The following is a 23,614-nucleotide window of genomic DNA, read 5'->3' as shown; positions in this document are numbered from 1 at the left end:
TGACCTGTGTATGAGGGGAAAGGAGGAAGAAGATCTGCCCTCCATTGCCATATTGTGAGGTAGACTACTCAGACACATTGTGAGGTGGGCTTCTCGGAGCTGGAGAAGCGAGAAAGTAGGTGGCCAGTGCTCCTACTGATATCCGGGCAACACCAGGTTTATTAAGAAATTTTTGAAATGTGTGATGAGATTAATCTTTCCTCTCCCCCAAGTATTGCTGGAACACAACTCTCCCCATCCTTGACCATGGTGGCTGTGATGCGAACTGGAATCCAATCATGAATGTAGGCATGGCTAGAACAACACATTCTAGTGTTTGTATCCGACATAGATTCACAGCCATGTATTAGAAGAAATAATATAAAGCTCATACGCCAATAAATCAGTCTTGAAGACACCACTAGAGTCATCCTCTTGTGTGCTGCTTTCAAATCACCTGTTAACTTATGATAATGCCTTGAATTTCCTGGAATTTGTGAAAAGCAAATATCAGAGGCAGTTTTGCCAATTTCTTCCTCTGGAATAGAGCATATAGCATCTGGGATTTCTTGGCAGTTTCCCATTCAAGGACTAACCAAGACTGACCCTACTGAGATTTCAAGATCATACAGAATCAGGTGCTTTCCAGTCTTTATATGTTATGTGCTACAGTTTTATATGAATGATGCATAGCACTGTTGCTTGGTGAGATGTTGAAACTTTTGTGTTGGAAGAGATCCCTGCCTCCCATCCCAAAGTTATGACAGTTCCCAGGATTCCCCAGGGAAAGGGAATGACAGGTAAATCAATCCAGTTTGCATAGCCTGGATATCACCTTTAGTCTCGAAGGCTTAGAGCAAATCACTTCCACTCATTTGGATTGTAAACTGAACCCCTCCAATGAAATATTACAGATGGTTTTCAACAATTTGTAAACATGTTAACACGTTTTAAGGGTCCCAAGCATAATAAAAAGCCTTGCGTCATTTAAATTCATTCTCTATGGTTCACTGCAAGGCATGTGGATGTGATTATGAGAGCAACAGATAAGACTTTGCAAAGGGGCTAGCCCGTGGCTTTAGAGACAGAACGCAAATCTCACTTGCATATATTAATCTATCATTCTAATATATGAGAAAGAGGCCTTTGTAGCACATTTAAAAGGTCAGCCATCTGGTTACATCTTCTCTATTCTAAACTGGAAAAGTAATTATTAGGAAGTATGAAACCACCTCTACAAATTTTTCAGTCATCACCAACGAAAGAAAGAAAAAATATCTCTGTTTCTAGGAGGTAATTTAATTCCAAAAACAACCAAGTGTCTGCTGGCACTTGCAAACGTTTTCGTAAAACAGTCTACCTCATCAGATGCTGGAGTGGTTATCCTCAGTTGGCAAATAAATGAATGCGCACACAGTCATGGGTTTTGAAACTCCTGTAAATCCTGCACAGCAGGGTCACAGACTTATGTCTTGCACCTTGCTTCCACGAAATTCCTTAGTCTGTATGTTGAAGTGTAAGGGCATGATATGTATGCCAACTTAGGAGCTCTTTCATACTTCACATTTATAACATGACACCAGTTTAATAGTCCTGGCAACATCTAATGGAAACCTGGGATTGGCCGTTTATAGAGGGCCATTTAAGACTCTCAGTCAGTTCCAATAAAAATGGCATAAGGTGACAGAGCAACTAATCTCAAATTCAGAAGGGTTAAACCTCTGAATGTGGAGGGATCCGTGACGAGAGCAAAGAATTTTATGAAGTTCAGTATAAATTGAGAGAAATATGTGAAGTGCTGCCATAGTTTTTATCTTAGCAAGGGCTGTTGACCATTTGTTATCTGTGAAGCCCCATGAATCCCCACTGTTTGATTTCTTCTACAAAAATGTAGGAATTTTGTGCCACAGTCCAGCACCTGTACTGTTTAGATTGCTAACTAGAGCACCGTACCATGAGAAAACGACTCTCACAGTGCGGGAGCTCATCTGGCTGCCAATCTGCTTCTGGGCTAAATACAAAGTGCTGGTCATTACCTATGAAGCCCTGAACTATTCAGGCTCAGACTATTAACAGAACCACATCTCCATATACAAACCAGCCCAAGCTTTGCGATCCATGGAGCGGGACTGGCTCTCAGTCCCACCCCTATCGCAAACACGGCTGGTGGGAACGAGAGAAGTTAATTCTTCGTGATTGCACCCTGCCTCTGGAACTCCCTCCCAAAAGAATTAAAAATGGCCCCTCTCTCCTTGCCTTCAAAAAACTGCTATGCACTCTGGTGTATGGAGAGGAGGAAGACTAACATGCCTGACTTACACGCTCGCCTAGATAAGTTAAATCTTTCCTAGAGACTGGAATTGACGTCAGCCTGTCAGTTGCTGCATATTATGCCATTTTAAAGTAAGGTTTTAGCTATTGTTCTTAGTTGTTTTTTTTTATCTAGTGTTAAATTTATAGTAATCATTATGTTTGTATGGGCCATTTAAGTTTTCGTTGTCTATTTTGTCGGTTATTATGTTTAAAGTTAGGTTGCTTTTGTATGGTTTGATGTGGTCTGCCCTGATATAATTTGTTTGTATGTCTTCCCTTTTGGCATTGAATGTTGGCCATGCATGTTGGAAACTGCCCCGAGACCCTTCGGGGAGATAGGGAGGTCTACAAATAAAGTTGTTGTTGTTGTTGTTGTTGTTGTTGTTGTTGTTGTTGGAGCCACCTGTGGTGCAATGGGTTAAACACTTGTCCTGACAGGACTGCTGACTGATAGGTCGTAGGTTCAAATCTGGCAAGAGCGGGTTGAGCTCTCTGTCAGCTCCAGCTCCCTATGCGGGGACATGAGAGAAGCCTCCCACAAAGGATTGTAAAACATCAAAACATCCAGGTGTTCCCCTGGGCAACGTCCTTGCAGATGGCCAATTCTCTCACACCAGAAGCAACTTGCAATTTCTCAAGTTGCTCCTGACATGAAAAAAAATTATTATCATTATCATTATCATTATTATTATTTAGGATTCTTTCAGAAATTATTCAAAGTAAAAAAAAATTGCTATCATAGTTCTGAGGGTCAAGTACACAGCTTTTTTAAAAAAAACTACAGTAGAAACAAGTGAATTCTTTTGGTTGTTTGGAACTATACCAGCAGCTAATTGTTTTAAAACTCAGGTTTCTTTAAATGTGGGACACTGTTCAACTATTAATATATGGCTAACAAAGTTTATTTCCTATCTGTCACAAACTGTTTCTGCTTTGGAGATGGTAGTTTCCTTTCAAAGAAGCACACAACATACTTTTGTAAAAAAAAAAAATCATGCAATCTTATATCATCCAAACGCTTGCATTTAGAGTGGATTTAAGACTCCAGCTGTGTTTCCTTTCCCAATAAGCAGAAATGCCTCAATGAAGTTAATTAAGCATATGCAGTTAGAAATGCAATTTTGCAAGATCCAGATTTAAAAAACACTACAAAGCTTGCTGCTTGGATTATAGCCAGACAAAGGAACTTGTCATCAAAAGTGTTGCACTCCTAGATGTGCGCAAAGAATTCAATGCAATTAGGACACAAATTTCCAAATTGCCCTGTGCTTGTGGTGACATTCTGAACTAGCCTTTTCCAAAATGCCAATTTAGTTCTCATTACTGGGTTCACTCTTACATTGGATCATACTTGTTTAGTCTCCCTTTTAAAGAAGAATTTAAAAAGGTGAAATGGAAAGAAAGGGAGGGGAAAGGGGGAATGTAGCAATACCTTTAAGACTAATTCTTTTTGTTTGTTTTTCATGAACTTTTAAATTCACTTTTCCCAATGTAGTACAAGGTGAAATAAAGTACAGAAGTCCCTACACTGTTTTGACTTCTGCAAATTTTATTATTCATAGATTTGATTTAAAATATTCTGTATTGGAATCTCTAGGTTCTCTAGTGTGACTCTATGGAGGACGCATGCTGGAGAACCTATAGATTCCTAGGATCTCTTCACATGGGACAGGGTACGTTGACACGCCTCACCCATCAGATGACAGAAAGAGCAGCAATGCATGTTGTTCTGCCATCCTTTTCTACCATTATATAGGGGGAAAGGGAGGAAAATGCAGGTAGCTTAACTGGAGCTACCCAAACAACACTTTCCTTCCAGTAGTGGTGGAGGAAGCACCTTTTGGTGATGGCGCATGGCAGGTCCCGTCCAAGCCACACATAAAGCAGCCAAATGGGGCAAAAATGCCCTGTGTGAAGAGATCACTAGACAAAGCACCTCTCTCTAGAAATCTGATTTTACAAAGAATTAGACAACAACTACAACAACAACAACAACACATAATAGGGAGAATAGCTCTAGTATAGTTATTCCTGGCATGCTAAGCACAGTAGTGGAATTTGTTCTGCAATATAAAATGTTAGAATCCAGGAATGATTTTGCCACTTCAAAAACTGGCCATAGGAAATTCACTTCTCATTACTTTACATTACTTAAGGACAACCCTAGGCAAACTTGAATAAGCCATACTAAATAATGGGATTTCTGAATAGGATTTGGCAATACTCACTTCACATTCTATACTTGGGTGCATTCACCTAAGTACAAAAAGTATGTAACTCTTGTCTTGTGAAGGATGCAATATATATAAAAATGGCACCTGTCAATTTACATTCAAGAAGAAAAGCAAACGAGTCGGTAACTAACTTTCACCATAATTTTACAGAATATATGCCAGAAGTTCTGTCTAAAAGGCAAGACAAAAGCACATGTACAACACTTTTAGATGTTGGCTTGTTCTCAATGCCCAATAACAAAAACAAGCTACCACTCCAGGTCAGAGGGACTGTTTACAATAAAAAGTTAGTGTTTCAAGGTCCCAAATCATGGCAGATATTGCTCTTGAACCAAGTAAACAGATTCCCAAGTGCAGTCTAGGACCTCATATGCAAAAGTCCCACTTTCTCCCTATTGATTCTCAACCCTAACTTCCACCCAACATTCTCCCTATCTTGTCCCCTTATCCTTTGTAAGAGTTAACAGGGCTTACCATGGATTGTGTTCCTCGTGTGGATGATGTAGTAACTGGAGTGATTGTAATGGTACTTGTAACTTTGCTTGCTCCAGGTCTTGAGGACATATTATTCCTGGGAGAACGGAGCACAGTCCCAGTCATAGCCTCTTTCTCTGCTGCTACATTCATAGGTCTGACAGTAATCACAGGGCTAGCTCCCTCTTGGGCAGCACCAGGTGAGCGCTTAAACTGAGAACCCAAGTGGATGTGGATTTTGTTGTCCTCTGTCGTTATAATGTTCGTGTTAGCATTGTACTTTCGAACTGGAGTCGGGACAGTTTGTTTTTCTGGAGTCACTCTAAACACAGCCCTTCCCATGGTCATGTCTTGTGTTTCAGGGGACACAGTAATTTCGGCTGGTGCTGCAGAGGTAGACACGGTCATGATCTGAATTGGGGACATTGGCCTTTCCATGAATGGAGCCTTGGTACTCTCCGAGGACTTTTCCCTAGAAAATGTAGTTATTGTCACTGGAGACATAGCTCTCTCTGGGCCTACAGGGCTCTCACCTCCTTTCCCTTTTTGTGAAGTGATATGAGGAGAGGGAATTATAGTAATCCGGGGCTTCTGATTCCCCAATGTGGGAATAACGGTGGTACTCGAGAAGAACTCTTCAGCTGTTGGACTCGTAATCTCCAAAGTAGCTGTGCTGTTTTCATGATCTGGAGTTACACGGATGTGAAGAGGCTGCCCTTGCTTTGGAGAAACGACAACCTCTCCTGGACGTTCTGGGCTTGTTTGTATTCTGGTTCCTTTATCCTGATTGGACTGAGGACCATTTTCTCTTTTTTTCATCCATGGAATCCAGGATTTTCTCATTGTAATCTCATTTGCTGCCGGAGGATATCTGTCAAGCACTGATGACCTCTCGGCAGGCTTTTTAAACCCAACTTGCCGAAGATTACTCATGATGTGGTTCTCTTCCTGGAAGGATTTCCTTATGAACACAGCAGGAGTTTCCTCTTCTGCTGCTTCACTGCTTACTGCATCAGTTTGTATTCCTGTGGATGTCACAGGTACATCGACCATTCTTCTCCCATTCATGCTTGGTCTCAGGGCACGACTGTAGCGCTTAGACAGCTCAAGCTCTTTTGTCAACGTCAGCACCTCCTGCCCCATGGCTTTATTTTTGTTTTCTTCTTCCAGAAACCTTTGCTGAAGGACTGAGTAATCCACTTGGAGCTGAGAGAGCTGGTCTTCTTTGTTCATCAACTCATGAATTTTCTCTTTGAGAGCCTGTACTTCAGCTTTCAAGTCTTGGCTTTTAGCTTCTTCCAGCCGAAATTTTTGCCTCAGCTCAGCCTCCTGACTCACGGCCTCCCCCTTCTCAATTGCTTTGTTTTTAGCAATCTGGAGCTTCATTTCTTCCAGCTGCTGAGAAAGGAAATTAGCTTTGTCCTGCTCAGTTCTAAATTTCTGCTCCAGTTGATCATATTCATCCTCTGTCTTCATCAAGTCTCCTTCGACCACCTCTAGCTGCTTCAGACGCTTTTTCAATCTTTCAATTTCAACCGTCAATTCTTTAATCTTGTTATCTTCTTGTCCACTTAGCCCTAGTCCTTTTTTAACTCGACCTCTTGCTATTTCTCTTTCTACCTCCTCTATGCCATCAATTTTTTTCTTTAACTGATCCACGGTACAGCTCAGCTCCGAGGATTTTTCCTCTTCACTCTTCAGTTTGCCAATTAACTCATCTCTTTCCTTCATCAAACTGGACACTTTTTCCTCCATTTCAGATTTCAACTTCAAAAGCTTTTTGCTTTCATCTATGAGTTTTTCAGTCACTTCCATAACTTTGCCTTGTTCCACCTTAAAGTTCTTATTCAAGCTTTCAACTTTTCTCTCTTCCTGCTTTATTTTATCCACCATGTTTTTCCTTTCATCCACCAGCATAACTGTAAAAGACTTCAACTTTGTCAAGTCATCTTTTAAGATCAATTCAGCTTTTTCCAACTTACTTTCTGAAGACTCCAGGTCTTTTACTCGTGTCTTCAACACTTCCAACTCATTGATCAAGTCTTTGGTTACGCTCTTCTCTCTTTCCAAGTTCAAACGCAACTGGGTACAATCAGATTTGCTTTTGGTGAAAGCTTCTTCCAGCCGCTCCAGATCTGACATTCTTTTCTGTAGTTTCTCGACTTCAAGCTTTAGTTCCTTGCTGTGGTGCTCTTCTTCTTGCAACTTCTTCTTAAGCTCTTTACACTGAGATTCAGTTTTTGTGATCTCCTCATCTTTGCCTTCCATTTCAAGCACTCGTTTACGGAGGTTTTCCAACTCAGCCATTAAACTGGAGTTCCCACATTCCCCTTTAGCTATTTTGTCCCGCAGTTCCTGAAGCTCTTCTTCAGTCTTCTGAAGGCTTTTGTTGGTTTCTTCTAGTTCCTCAATTCTGCGGGTTAAGCCAACCAGTTTAAGCCTCAGCTGTTTGTTGTGTGATTCTTGACTCACCAATTTCGCTGTCATCTCCTCATGCTCTTGGGAAAATGATAATGTCTTATGTTCAAGTTCTGCCTCTATTTTCATCAGTTTCTGCCCATCCTCTTTGGCTTTCGAAGTTAAGAATTTAAGTTTTTCTTCTTCTTCCCTTAATTTCTGGGTTAGATCTTGAATCTTCTGAGTTTGCTGATCAAGCTGATCAATGTGCATCTGTCTCTCATCCACAAGCATGAGTGCAAAAGACTTGAGTTTGACTAATTCTTCTCTGAGCTTGGTGAGCCTTTTTGCATGTTCTTTGTCTTTGCGGGCTTGGTAGATTTTCTCTTGCTCAAGAAGTTTCTTTAATCTGTGGAGATAAAAAGGGCACATAGTGTCATACACTTCTTTTCCTAAAACTTCAATAACTTGAAAACCTGCTTCCTAAAAGTATGAATTTCTTTATATACATGTACCCATGAATGCACCTCAAAATGTAGAGGTGCCATAGTTTTCTGTGTGCTACTTATCTCAGTGGGGATGGTAGGTAAGAAGTATTTAAAAGAACATGTACTAGATCAGTGGTTCCCAACCTTTGGCCTTCCAGGTGTTTTGGACTTCGGCTCCCACAATTCCTAACAGCTGGTAAGATGCCTGGGATTTCTAGGAGTTGAAGTCCAAAACACCTGGAGGACCAAAGGTTGGGGACCATTGTATTAGATCTACTATATGGGAGTATAGTCATAAGCCTTATGGGTCTTGAGAACGAAGTGCTGAGACCAATCTTCCTGACTCAATGAAACTATAAACTAAAAAAAGAAAAAGACAGCCTAGTTTCAGTCGGTTTAGCTAAAGGACATTCCACAAATGCCTATTTATATAGTAATTTACCATATGCTATATAAATCAGGTACAAGTCAACAACAGTGGAAAAGGTGAACTATGTTGTGTCCTTTGTGGGCTTCCCATAGCTTCCCATATGATTGTCTACAGTGAATTGTCTACAGAAGGCCACACTAGACCTTAAATCTAAACCAGTGGGACTGTTCTTATGCTACCCAGGTCTGTCCAAATCTACTCTTTCCAGTAATACATGAATGTAAGATTGGAACAATTTTTTATAATTCCTCATCTCTTTAGACTAATTATGCAATGTCGATTACATGACTGCACACCAAAATTGCCTGATGTGCTAAAAGCCAAGAGTTAAATCATTAAAGTTTTGGGTTCAGCTGCAGTTCAGATCCATGTGTGCATGTGTCTCTTTGTAAAACGCTCTGGCTTGGTTCCAACTTAGACCATAACTTGGATCAGTTAACCAGTTCAAAGTCAGGCACAGTTTGCCAAATAAGTAGACTAGCTCAAGCTACTGCAATGCAGCAAATAAAAGACAATTATCTGAATTTTAAAAGATACATATTTTTAAAATTATAGATTTTTTAAAAATGATGTTTGAATAAGCTAAGGGCATCAAAGCTCTAATGGATGAGACCAGACAAAAATGGCTAACAAGATCCTTTCCCACTAATGGTCAGAGCTTCTTCTACGGTCTTCGAATGAGGATTTTTAATCACAGGACCACAACTTTAATTACAACGCAGATTGTTTGAAGGAGATTGAGGAGGCAGACACAGTGAAATAATCCTTTAAAATGGAGATAGAAGCAGCACAGGTCTGGGTAAGAAAAAGATATCTGAACTAGTTTCAAGTTTCAGTTAAGTCTGTATTAACCCACTAATGATTTAATGTTGCCACAACGACAAAGTGAGAGTCTACCAAACAGGTAACCTGACATAGAAATCTTTTGAAGACATTATTATCTGAGAGACACAAAAATATGAATGGCAATGTGTACAGCATGGAACCCAATTAAAAAAATGAAAACAGGAAGAAAGAAGTAAAATTCCTTTTCTGAGGGGATATAGATGAAGAAATGCAACCGAAACATGTTTCCAAATATGTTTTTACTTTGAATGACATTGGTGCATACCATTTTCACATGGTTCTGCTGTACTTGTGAGTGGTATAAATTTTCCTACGACCTAGATACTACTGTTGCATCCTTTGACCTGATGCAAAGATACGTAACATCCTTTGACCTGATAGGTGATCCAAAGTAGTGCAGGAGGCTGCATGTCAGAAAGATACTTTTCAGTGCATTGAGAACATTCACAAAGTACACCATCTTTAATGTAGAGGAACATGTCTTGTAAATTATTTTTCACTTTCCTTCGTTTCGGGTAGTTCTTCCCCTGCCGAGTAACATTTAGTTATTAATTTGAAAAATAGAGATCTCAGGGCAACCCAAACCTACTGCAATCTTTTCACCATTGTAAAACAGTTACATTTTGCTGAACCAGAGTCGTAATCTCACATGTGATGTATTGGTTGACTGCAAATCAAGAGTTTCTGATCTAAGGCTTTACCAAATTGGGAAATTCACTGGGTAACCTGGACCAGTCTTGTATCTTTTTGTTCTAAGCTTAAAGTTGTGGATAAGAGAATAATGTATGCCATCTCACTGGAGGAATATGGGGGTCAAATATCAAGATACTGCTGAAACTGTATTAACTACTATCTGTGTACATTTTACTATTGAGCTGGGAACACACCAGATTCAAGACTTTACCACACAAAGCAAGCATAGCAACATTACAAATTATGTGTATCCCATTATTGTGGGTGCCCCCTTACTGGTTTGTCTTCCTGTACCCTTCAATTCTCCTGTCCTTAGGTACTGATGAGTAAAACCCATCAATAGCTCTGTATCCTCTTATGTTGCTGCTACCTACTAAAGTGCACTGCATCTCTTCCACTCCTCACTATTCCAAAGCGGGCAGTTTTTCTTTTCTTTTCAATATCCCTTTGCTTTTTTGGTGTTTTTGATGCCAAAAGTGTGCAACTGTGTTAAAATAAAAATATCAATAAAATAATTTAGAAACTGCAGTAATACAGAAAGGCTGTGTGAAAGTATGATCGCAGGACCACAGATTGTAGAGTCAGCACAATTTCACTAATGAAAAGAGGAGCCACATCCAATGTGCTAATGCAATACCTATATCGAATACAACCATAGCGAAATAGCAGATTGGCATGATAAAGTCTTCTGTCTAATTCTCTTGAAATAGTCAGATTAATTATACTTTAAAGTATCCACAAACACATCTCCATTAAACCCCCTGAAAGCCAAAATTCACATGATATTTTTGTGTTTCCACTTACCAGAAATATTGTAAAATTTCCAGAAAGTAATAAGATTTTTTAACAATTCTGATTTTATGACTTTAAAGGTCAAGCTGCCTAGGATTTTTTAAAAGAATATATTAAATCCCAATAAAGGCACACAACTAAAAACTGTGTCAAGTGATTCAAGAACACTGACTGGCTTGAGTTTTAGTAAGAGTAAAGCAACCTGAAATGCTAATACCCAGAAAGCATTTTTAGTACAGAACAGTTGTGTGATTATGATGTACTCATAGCTTTCAGGCATTTTACTACAAAGGAATGCTTTCCATCCAGGAGAGCTGTGCTATATAACCCCCCCCCCCCCCCCCTTTAACCAGGCAGCTATGAAGCTAGCTGTCACCTCCCCTCGGGAGCTATCCAGCATATGTTCTTAAGAAAATGTGGCCTGCCTAACGTACATTTTCAAGTGCATATTTAATTATACTTCTGATTATTTCCATCCAAAATATGCTGTTACATCATGCTGCAGTTTCGCATCATCATCAATCATTTCAAGAGTGTTAAAACTGTATAACCACTTAATAATAGATAACAATTCATGATTCCCACTCAGATACTTATAACAAGTCAATCATATCAACTTGATGTTTGTATAAGAACATGCAGTTTCCCAGTGCTCCACACACTACCTAAGATATATAGTGGCCTCATAATGTCGCCCTACTCTAAAAAGGTGGAGAAGATGGAGGGTTAACAATGTCATCACAGATGAGTGTGAACACTCGATTATTCCCTATATCAGTATAGCCTCATAAGAGAAAACATCAATATCCAAATCAAGTTCCAGGGATGCTTTAAGAAGGAGAAGAGTGTACAACATGAATGATCATCTCAATGTGTAACCAACTGAAAGAAATATATGGTGGACAGCCACCATTCAGAGCAGGATGGGTATTGTTCATTCTTATGTACATTTAGGTGTGCATCTTATATATACTCATGATATTTGATCCAAGAGAACTCTACGCATAAGAAACCTTGTTTATATTCATCCATCTTCTTGGCACTTGCACAACACAAACTTCTATAACTCCTTGGTGGCTTTTCAGATAGATGGCTTCTAATGACACCAAATGAAAGGTATTGTTCTTTCTCCCTGTAATTAATTTGTGCGTGAGAGAGAGGGAGCATGCGTGTAAGTGTGTAAAGAAAAGTGAAGCAGCAGAATAGGTAGGGAGATAGGAACTGCACCACAAAGACTCTATTGATAAACTTTTATTCATGAAGCAAGATGATCGTCCATTGGGAAAGATCGTGTACAAGCATCCTTTACTCTTTTGCAAAACCCTGCCTAATATCTTAGACTCAGAGTCATTTCTTCTAAAGCCATTTAATCTCCCTGGAAGTTTCTGTCATCACCCACACTAAGTGTATATGGCTCTTTAAATCCACCATCCATTGTTTGAAAATATTTTTAAAAAATTCCAAAAAGCAAGCCTTGACTTTACCATTTTATATAATAGGCATCATGTTAGAAAGTCATTGTATATAGTGGGACTTCAGCATCCACAGGTTTTGTTATTGGAGGTGCGTGCATCCCAGAATGATATACACATAGGTTTCAGGCATGAAGCTGAACCATCTTTCTAGTACCTAAACTCAAGCATATGAAAACAAAGGGAAAGCTCAAATCTGATTCTGACATTTACTATTCCAAAATGTGACAAAAGAGCAAGGATTTATTGTAAATAAAATCTACATAAATATGACAATGGGGGCAGGGCCATTGATTTTTCCCCTGTATTGGTTCTGGAGGTTGAAGGGGAGGAGGAGAAAAAGGAAAGTTTAAAATAAAACCTTTTCTATTATGCTGATACACTAACATAAAGAATGTTGCTGTCCGTTTTCTATATAGTCCTAACACAGTGTTTACAACTCCACCAAATTTGCTTAGCCTTTCTGTATAAACTGTATATAGAATTCAAATCTGGGATTATTTGTAACATCTACATCTATTATAGAAATTGATACACTTCTATAAAATTAACCATAATTATGTATGGTGTAGTATACATTTACTGTGATTTAATTTGTTTAGTTTTGTAGAAACATATTAACATCGACCACTAAAATTCATACATTTCTATAAAATAAAACATATTTACATGCTATATACATTTACTGAGGTTCTAATACCCTAAAGGTACCAGATTCAGCCTGATCTTAAATGCTAAGCAGCAGCATCCTGGTTAGAAATTGGATGGGAGACCACCATGAATGCCAAGTGCTGTAGGCTATATTTCAGAGGAAGGAACTGGCAAAACCTACTCTGAATATTCTTTGCCTTAAAAAAAAACCACTAGAAAATGTATGGGATCTCCATTAGACAAAAAGTAATTTCAAGGCATACATATTGATGGGACAGCAAAACTCTAGATCAAGTATCACCATAGCTATTCATGTACTCAGTGACCTCAGGCAATTCTCAGTCTGTATCCTTGATTGATCTGGAAATTGTGTTACTTGCCTAAGTTACATGACTGTCATAATGATTATTTTAAAAGATGTTTTAAAAGTCTTTTGACTTAAGATGAACCATTACAATAGTTTGAATTGTAATTATACTGAATCTGATAGGGTGTCAAGGATTCAGGATGAAATTATTATTTAAAAATGACTTAGATGAAAGTGAGAGATAATCAAAGAACAGCAAACAGATTTAAATATTGAACATTTTATCACGTTTGAAATAGTAAATGTGGGTGAGGATCAGACTTGACTATTCCCTTTATTTTCATCAATTTGGATTTAGGCAATAGAAAGATGATCTATTTTGTAGCATTGTTTTTGTATCCCCATTAGGAAATGAGTATGATTTTAAAAGCTTGGAAAACATATAATATGTGGTATTTTGCCCCCATCTGACCAGCGTACCATTTGGTGTTTTGTCATAGTTTTACGAGATCTGCTGTAAGGTTTTCAGTATCCCACCTCACCCCCATCATAGGATCCAAGGTGGCAAACATGTGGGGATTCCCATGTTGTTTCCCATTTGATCACTAAGTTAAACAGAGACCTGCTTAGCAGCAGCAATACAACTAAATATTTTTTTTTGGGGGGGGGGAGTAATTTAATCTGCTAAAACAAAAATGTCAAACAATTACAAACATTAATACTCTGTCAGTAAGATGTTTTGAGAAGCCATTCAAACGTCAATTCAACCGAAACATTTAAAAAAAACCAGAGCTGCCAGATTGCCTTGTTTAATGTAATGGGATGTTTTTAAAATCCTGCTGGATTTCCTACACAAGTGTAATCTTCTTAATGTACAATATGATTTTCACAATGTGGTATCCTCAGATAGACAATAACATTTAACTTTGCATGCTCATGGGAAGAAATAATCAATACAAAGTGACACAAAAGGATATCGATTAGGTTTGAGAAAAAGAAACTTTTTTGTGAAGCAGAAGACTTAAAACTTGAGATGGGTTTCTTGCTGGCTGAGGTTATCCCTTTCTGGAAAGCAATACATTCAAAGTCTTCTATGCAGTGAAATAAAAACCGGACTCTAGGATAGTTTAAACTTTACACCACCTTTCCATTCATCAATCAAAACAAACAGTATTCCACAGAAATTAGCTTGCAAAAGTGATTATCCTAGATGTGATACTTGAACAGCCAGCAACTATACAAAGATCTGAACTATTCACTTTTTTTTAAAGCCGTAGTTTGTCCCTTTAACTGAGCACATGTCTGTCCTTCACCCTGTTCTGCGTAACAGCTCCCAACTGAGCCTGCCTGCCAAGCAAATCTATTAACACAGGCACTCACTGGGGTGAAAGGCATGCACAGCAAGTACAATTAACATCTCAGGATCCCCTTTAAACATTAAGGGGACATGTTTCAAAGAGCAGAGCAGTGGCTTCCTTACCTTCTTCCAATGAGGAGCACTTCCCGCTCTCCCTTCCCTGCCCAGCTTTGCAGGAGTTGTGCTAGTCTGCAGGGCCTGTTTGGCCCCTGCTCTACAGGGAATTAGCCATCACATTCCAGCCATGTCATCAGAACAATGAAAGGTGAATGTTGTGCAAAACAGCTTGGGACCACTCTCTGATGATGTCATCCCTCCCTTATATGGCTCATTATTGTGCAGATTTCACTTTGGGCGAGCAGGGGGGGAGGTGGAGCCTCACCACTTCAGACAGCAAGGGGAAATGTTGACCAGAGAGAAGCTTAGCCAAAAAGAGAGGGAGAGAAGGAGGTGTAACCGAAATGCATTTTGGAATCCCCCCCCCCCCCCGCTTGCCTATTTTCTCCCTTTCCAAACTGGTTGAGCTTCAGCCAGATCTTGTCGGCATATGTTTGACCAGCAATCGCTGTCCTTTCAGAAGATGAAATCAGAGAGCATGCAAGTAAACTTTCCTTAAGCTAGCCATAAAGGGAATTCATCCTCAATGCTGTGAAAAGAGAGATGAATGGCATACATCTCCTGTCTACATGTTTTAAAGCAAATGTCTACCACTTTAAAAACGGATAAAAATGGTCGTAAAAGTACATCTTTGGAGATGCACAAGGGAAAATGGAAGGAAAAAGGAAGAGGAACTGACCAAGGGAAGTGATTGGCTTGACTTTTGAAGGAGCTGGGGGTGGCCATGGCTGAGAGGGAGCTCTGGCGTGGGCTGGTCCATGAGGTCACGAAGAGTCAGAAGCAACTGAATGAATAAACAACAATAAGAGATGCCCAGCTGAAATGGACATTATTGTTGACATTTGTCGATCCAGAATCTGTTTCTCCTTTTATAGCTTGGTAGGTTCTAAATGTACAAGGTGGGCCAAAAGTCGCAAAGGGGTTTCATTATTATTATTATTTTTTAATTTACCATACTATAGTAACATATACACAAACATATACAATATATATAGGAGCCCCTGGTGGCACAGTGGGTGAAACCCTTGTGCCAGCTGAACTGCTGACTGAAAGGTCGGCAGTTCAAATCATGGGAGCAGGGTGAGCTCTCATCTGACAGATGCAGGGACATGAGAGAAGTCTCCCACAGAATGGTAAAACAACATCAAACATCCAGGTGTCCCCTGGGCAACGTCCTTGCAGACAGCCAATTCTTTCACACCAGGAGTGACTTGAAGTTTCTCAAGTTGCTCATGACACAAAAACAAAACAAAAACTATATACAGAAAATATATTCAGATGATGTGTGAAAAATCAAATCTTGTAAATGGCATCCTATACCATAGGATCATATACAGTATATGACCTTTAGCCCACCCTTTATAATTTGAAATTTGCAATAGTAATCCAGTTTGCAGGTTGCTGTTTTTTAAAGAAACACCTATGATGTAGTATTCGGTCACAGAGAATTCCTTGAGAAAGGAGTCAAACAAATGTCCAACTTGCATGAGATCAATCATATTTGCATTTATCCTTGGATTAAATTTAGCACCAGGAGTGACCATATAAGAGCCATATTTTGGATACAATTCTCCCAAAGCTGACTGGGAACTGATATAGACTGGCACAACCAGTGAATATATGCCCAGATCAGAATGCATTTAGAGGAGTGCAAGTTATGTTTTGGACCTTTATCCTTGAATCACAAAATATTTTCTGTCATTACGTTTCCTCTTGATCACAGGCACATCACATGCATATTAATAGTTGCAAGAAATTCAGTAGCTTGATGCCTTCTGCAGCACTCTGTCACCTCCATCTCCTGTCTTGGCTAAAGAGATCTAGAGTTAAGCTCTGATCTAAAATCAGCCTTGCCTTGGCCTCTCCCTTGCCTTTCATGTCAAAGCAGGCACCGATATAACAGCAGCAAAGGTAAAATCCACAAAGCGCCTGAGATTCCTTGCCTACATTCCTTAAAACTCTGCAAACAAAAGGCGGAGAGACATCTGTTGAAGAACAAACAGTTGTTTCTCAGGATTTGCCTTTTACTCACCGCCATGAAAATGCAAGTCACACAAGCAGCAAATCACAATCGAAGGACCAATTAAATTCTTAATGACCTTCATGTACGATTGGTGACATTTTTCCTCTTTCAGCAAAAACCTGCCAAACTTCCACCTGTCTAGATGCCGGCGAGTTCCTCGAACCCATTCTCAGCACAGGTTTCAATCTGCTTGTGTTATTTTTTTCCCTCCCAACACAAACTACAGAAGAAACTGGGCTGTTTTTAATATAAATATATTGCATTAGTCATGTTCTGCCTCTTGGGAAAGTATTCAATAAAAAGAAATACAACATATCCTTGAAAAAGAATGCAGGATTGGGGGTGGGGGGGGTGTGACAGATTCCTTGCTGTACCGATTCCAGGCTATACATTTTATATTACTTACATCATATTCCCTAAAAACCCTTCACTTAGTAAACTTAAGCTGAACAACTGGCCTTCGTCATCAGCTATTGCTCTCATTTGAAATAGGTCATTCCAGGCAGATGTTATAAAACATTATATCATTCTCCAAGGGACCTTTATTTCTCCCTCTTTGAATTGATGGCTGAGACTGTACTCCACCAGCCCCCAGCCTTTAAATCCCACCATGTGAATGTGTGCTCACATGCGTTCATTACCTTTTATGGAGTATGATTTGTGAAATAGAGCTAATAATGTCGAATCCTTTTCTTTCTTTCTTTTTGCAAGTGGTTTTTGGGGTGGAAGTGAAGCGGCAGGGAGGAAGAGAAAGGGAGAGAATTCAGGCTTTGAATTAAACATTGGACCAGATGTGCTGGAAGGAAAGCCTTTGAGGTTTGAGTCCCTCTCACTCTACCATCAAGGCAAAGTTACTTTGCTTGAATGTGTCAGAATCTGTGTTTTGTTTGAAGGGCACAATGCATTCTCAAATAAGTCAGAAAGCATGGCTCGAGCTTTCTCCAGATAGAAAAAAACAGGTCACACTGAACCCAGTGATAATGTTGTTTTTGTTGTATGCCTTGGAGTCAACCTGGATTCATGACACTGCCATGGGGTCTGATTATTCAGAGCAGGTTTGACATTGGTTTCCTCTGAGGCTGAAAGAGTGACATACCCAACGTCACTCAATAGGTTTGCATGGCTAAGCGGACCCTGGTCTCCAACAGTCATAATTCAACACTCAAACCATTGACCATGCTGCCACTTTTAGTGAGGATACTTGAGTTAACACATCTGCATTATCAATAACAGACCTGGTTTAGAGAAATTCGTTGTTGTTTTTTTAAAAAAAACCAAACAAACCATGAGCCACAAATGAACTTGAAGTCTCCTTAGATAAAATTATGATTGTCACACTCAAAAGCAGGGGAAGTTTAATTCTTTGGATACATCTCCTAGAATCCCATGATGTGCAGCCGTGCTGTCTGTAGAATTTGGCGACTCGCATTGCAAAAAAGCCCCACACCCCTTTTCATAGGGTACATCTACACTGTAGAATTACTGCAATTTGACACCACTTTAACTGCCATTGCTCAATGCTATGGAACCACGGGAGTTAAGTTTTACAAGGTCTCTAGCCTTCTCTGCTGGTGCCTTGCTAAACCATAACTTCCAGGATTGCATAGCATAGGGCAATGGCAATTAAAATGGTGTCAAACAGCATTAATTCTACAATGTACGTGTACTCCTAATCCCAATTTTACTCAAAACACGGCTTTGATGCAAGTTGTATAACATTTCTAGTGCTATATTTTCTACTAGGGCAGAAGTCTGGCGTACCCAATGAATACAATGTTTAGTACTTATGCCCTTTTACCTGTACAAACTCCAGTCAGGTGTGTGGCGGAATGAAAATCACACATAGTGTATGTCTTTACCAATCCACACACTGTCTTGCTAGAGAAAAGATATGCCATGCAGATGATCAGTAAATAATAAGTTGTGTACTCTTTGCTATGCAAAAAAAAACATATATATACAGTCATGTGAACAGTTGCATTGACTCACACAATGTTCTTAGAGAGAGATTCAAATGGTCCCTGAGTTTCCATGTGAAGGATATTCTTCCAGCAGCTCAGAAAGAGAAATACACTAACTTGTCTTGGCAAGCTTCTGCACAGAAAACCTAAACATATAACTGTTGCCAAAACTCCCAGGATCAGCTAGCATCCTGGGCATAGATCAACCAATCAGCTTTGTGCTTTACATTTTTCAGTTAACACACTCACCAACTGATTTTTACTTGCTCCAACAAGGTGTGCTATTCCCTTCCTCCGTGTTACATGATGATAACCAAACTACAGTAAACAATGGCCTTTGGGGCCGCATAACTACCATGCCAAGACTATTTTGGTGACTCTGCATACTCTTCTTTATCTGGCAAAAAAGGGAATTACATTTTTTTTTCAAAGATGGCAATTAAATCTTCTAAAAAGTTGGAGGCACTCACTTCACTGTTTAACCTTCACTGCTTAACATTCTTTAAAAAAAGTTTCTAGCCTGCTTTGGATCTGAGGCCTTTTGTTTTTGGCATTTTGAAGGTATTCCCCATGGTCTGGAATGCGGACTGAATGCCTGAGGGCAGGCACCAAATGCAGTCTGATCTAGGAAGCTCAACAGGCTCAGCCCGATTAGTACTCCGAAAGGAAACCTCTAGGGAATATTTGATCTATTCATCCTTTTGAGAAATTTTCCCGTCCTTTTGATAGGATGGCTATATGTCAGCATCAATTTGTGGCCTCTGGGCTGTAGTTGCCTGTCACTGTAATAGACAGACTTACACAGAAATCACATTGGTATTTTCAAGTTGATTATCTATATATATAAAAAGAGAAAGGGCACAGAGACAGCAAAACGCGAAAAAACCCCGACGAAGACTTACCAAATTTAACATGCACATACCTCAACCCACAAGGTATGCACAAACCGATTCAAAATTCTAAACAACATTTCAACACACTCACAATCACAAAAAACAACTGAGCATGCGCAAAGGCGCCCCGCCGCAAGTCCCCGGCATGCACACATGGCCAACGCACCCTCCACGCAAGCCACGCCCCCATCCACCGTCGCCCCGCCCCTACCTTCCCATACGCCCTCTTTCCAACGCACCCTCCTTCTTCTTCTGCCGCCCACGCCCCCCACATTCATGCCCTGCCCCACCCTCCCCCACCCCGCCCCTAAACGCCCATACCCCAACCTTACCCCCCTCCTTCTTGCCCTGGCCACGCCCCCCATGTTCACGCCATGCCCCCACACCCCCCACGTTCATGTCCCGCACCCACCCTCCCCCGCCCCGCCCCATAATGCCCATACCCCAACCTTACCCCCTCCCCCTCTTTCTTCTTGCCCCGGCCACGCCCCCCACGTTCACGCCATGCCCCCACGCCCCCCAGGTTCATGCCATGCCCCCACCCTCCCCCGCCCCACCCCTAAACGCCCATACCCCAACCTTACCTCATCCCCTCCTTCTCCTTCCCCCGGCCATGCCCCCCACATTCACTCCACACCCCACACACCCCATGTTCACGCCCCACCCCCACCCTCCCCCACCCCGCCCCTAAACGCCCATACACCAACCTTACCTCCTCCCCCTCCTTCTTCTTCCCCCGGCCATGCCCCCGCGTTCACACCACGCCCCCATGCCCCCCATGTTCACGCTCTGCCCCCACCCTCCCCCGCCCCACCCCTAAACAGGAAGGAAGGAAGGAAGGAAGGAAGGAGAGGTTGAGAAGGTAAATGAAACAAGAAAGGAAGAAAAGAAAGAAGAAAAGGAGAGAAGGAGGATGGGAAAGAATGGAGAAAGGAAGGAGGGAAAGGAAGGGAGGAAGGGAGGAAGGGAGGGAAGGTGTATGAAGGAAGGAAGGAGAAGTTGAGGAGATATATGAAAGAAGAAAGGTAGGAAAGAAAGAATAAAGAGAGAGAAGGAGGATGGGAAAGAAGGGAGAAAGGAAAGAAGGTGGAAAGGAAAGAAACATAGAAAAAAGAAGAAAGGGAAGGGGAAGGGAAGGTGTCAAAAGGAAGGAAGGAAGGAAGGAAGGAAGGAAGGAAGGAAGAAAGAATGGAAGGGGAATTTCGGAAGTGGAAGAGAGGAAAAAAGCGAAGGAAGAAGAGAAAAGGAGGGAAGAAAAGAAAGAAAGGAAAGGAAGTGTGGAAGTCAAGAGCGAAGGAAGGAAAGAGATAGAGAGGGAAGAAAGGAGAGAAAGAGGAAGGAAAATAAAAAGGGAGGAGGAAGGAAAGAGGAAGAGAAGGAAGGAGGAGAGAAGGAAAGAAAAAAGGGAAGGGAGGAAAGACGGAGCAAAGGAAGAAGAGAAAGAAGGAGAGAAAGAGGGAGGGAAGGAACGAAATAAAGAGAAGGAAGGATGGGAGCAAAAATCTAAGGAAGGAAGTAAACAGGTAGAGAAGGAAGAAAGGAATGAAGAAAAGGAAATGAAGGAAGGACTGAAAGAAGGAGAGAAAGAGGGAGAGAAGGTTGGCCACAGCAATGCGTGGCGGGTAAAGCTAGTATAATATGTATTCCTTTTTCCCATTTTTGGCCAGCTCATCTGACAAGTCGGAGGCTCAAATCCAGGGAGAGTGCAGATGAGCTCCCTCTGTCAGCTCTGGCTCCCCATGTGGGGACATGAGAGAAGTCTCCCATAAGGATAGTACAACATCAAAACATCCAGGTGTCCCCTGGGCAAGATCCTTGCAGACGGCTAAGGATCTCTCACACCAAAAGCGACTTGCTCCTGAGAGCACACACACAAAAATTCCTCTAAATTCTTAATGTCCTTTTGAAATACAATATTGTTTGAACTTTCATTGAGTCCTATGAAAGCCACCAAATTAATACACAAGTTACACAAGAAAATTCAATTATTATTTATAACCTGCAGAAAGCCAAAATAGGGTATATGAATTTTCAACATAATCTGATTGGCTCCATAACCTAGCATCCCACCTGTCATTTAAACAGGCATTTTTTTAAAAAAAAAGAACAACAACAACACTATTTTGATGTTGTCCTTGTGCAGCTTCTGTTGAGGCTGTTCTACATCTTATATCTGTCTTTTCGGTCAAACTCTTCCTGCATGTCTGTTCCTTATCATCCCAAATGAAAAACAAAACAAAAAAGAAGACTGAAATGGACAAACTAATGTGACACACACCATTCTTCATAAGAGTTTAAAAAATAAATCCTTAGGTTTGTAGGTTAGACAGTTGGAGGAAGATCTACAGATCTGATCAGTTGCTTGTGGAAACAATATTTCAGGCACGCAACACAAAATGCATCTCAAGATCATTTGCAACCTGTACTAAATATACTGGAGTACAATTCTCAGACTGCAAAGTTCAGCCATTTGGGGGCAGCAAAATACCTTGGGCTGGCCCTGACTGGAAAGGGCCCAAGCACATACTTGCTCAGAACACCACACAAGCATCTATTAGGTCATCAGACCTAAGGTGGAGACAGGTCATTACTCCATCTCCAATTTCTGTGACATGGCCTTCCTAGCAATTAGAGTCAGGGGGGGCTAAGTCTAAACCACACAGTTAGGGAGGACTGTGTGCTTTAGACTTCAACTCCCAAAAGGTCTAGCCAGCATGACCAAGGGTAAATTATGGCTAGATAATTATTTCATATTCATGTTAACATGAAGGCAAACTTTTGGATATGGTCCTTACTGCACGGCACAGTACGCATCCTGTTGCCAGTCTGCCAGCCCCCCGTAATAAACAAGCCCTCTGCTACTGGCAGGAAAAACCGTCAACAGCCACATGTCACACCATGTTCTTGCCACCTACCTTGTGTGACAGGGCCATTCCGTTTCTGTGCCAGGATGTTGGCACTGAAGTGATGTCAGAGGATAGAATTGTCCTCCTCTCCTCTCCAACCCTCCTCCTTGCTATTCCCAAGGCTATAATCCTTGAATTAAAATTTTATTTTTAATTTTAAAAATATCTTTAGCCACAACAGTGAATTTTTGTAAATTACAGGAGGGCAGAGTTATGAGGTAAAGCAGAAGTATGGTTGCAGGATAATGGATTGGCAAATTGGTACAATTGTGAGAATGCAGAGAGGTACAATAGTGAGAGTGCTCATTCTGGTATGTTGCTACTATCATTGGTTGCATGATTGTCAGGGAATAGCAAACCAGGGCTGACCACTCCCATATCTCCACTCTCGGCACACCATTGTGCCCAGCTGGATGGAAGCTACCATTGCATGGTGCAATATGTGCATATTATTTCTATTATTATTATTATTATATTATTATTATTATTATATTATTATTATTTAGTAATATTATGTTTTACTTCTTGCTCAGGCAGAAACAGAATTGGGTTATGGAGCCCCCGGTGGCATAGTGGGTTGAAGCGCTGAGCTGCTGAACTTGCAGACCGAAAGTGGCAGTGGTTCTCAACCTGTGGGTCTCCAGGTGTTTGGCCTACAACTTTCAGAGATCTCAGCCAGTTTACCAGCTGTTAGGATTTATGGGAGTTGAAGGCCAAAACATCTGGGGACCCACAGGTTGAGAACCACTGGGCTATGGGATATTTCAAAGAATAGTGACTTTGGTCCTACATGTATTTCTAAGAGATGGAACTGTTTATCTTACACTAACAGTCGATCCTCCTAAATGTTTTATTTCTTAAGGAACTCGGAAGATGTACTACTTTGAGTGTTGGACTATTCTCTGGAGATGAGGGTTCAAATCTCCACCTGACTATAAAACACATTGGTTAACCTTGAGCAAATCATACTTTCTCTGCCTTAGAGGAAGGCAATGGTGCTGCACACATAGTGCAATCTGTTGGCTTTCATGTTAAATGGAGTGATTAATTCAATCTGTATTTTAGTCCAACTTCAAAGAAGCTATCCAAAAGGCTGAACCTACTAAATTTTAGACTAAAACCCAAAACATTGATCTGGAAGACAGCAGCCAACACAGGTTACAAATATATGCACACACTGGCCATCAACTATTTTAAACAGCATTTTGTAAAGCAATGCCGTGGAGGTCAACAGCAAAAAGGATCCAGGTTATTTGTTGTTGAAAAGAAATGTAAATCAAC

General features: G+C 40.7%; 1 protein-coding gene across 3 annotated transcripts in view; it reads right to left on the bottom strand.

Annotated features, from left to right (window-relative positions):
• FILIP1 (filamin A interacting protein 1) overlaps positions 1-23,614 on the bottom strand; it is a 96,516-nt gene that overhangs the window by 9,868 nt on the left and 63,034 nt on the right. For all 3 annotated transcript variants that reach the window (XM_060752923.2, XM_067467773.1, XM_060752924.2), the window contains exon 5: positions 5,001-7,806. In XM_060752923.2, coding sequence (XP_060608906.2) covers positions 5,001-7,806 — 2,806 coding nt within the window. The remainder of the gene's footprint in view (positions 1-5,000; positions 7,807-23,614) is intronic.

Source organism: Anolis sagrei, chromosome 1, assembly GCF_037176765.1.
Source record: "Anolis sagrei isolate rAnoSag1 chromosome 1, rAnoSag1.mat, whole genome shotgun sequence".
Taxonomy (NCBI): domain Eukaryota; kingdom Metazoa; phylum Chordata; class Lepidosauria; order Squamata; family Dactyloidae; genus Anolis; species Anolis sagrei.
Note: the sequence above shows the minus strand (reverse complement) of the source record. Positions and strands in the feature narration are given on the sequence as shown.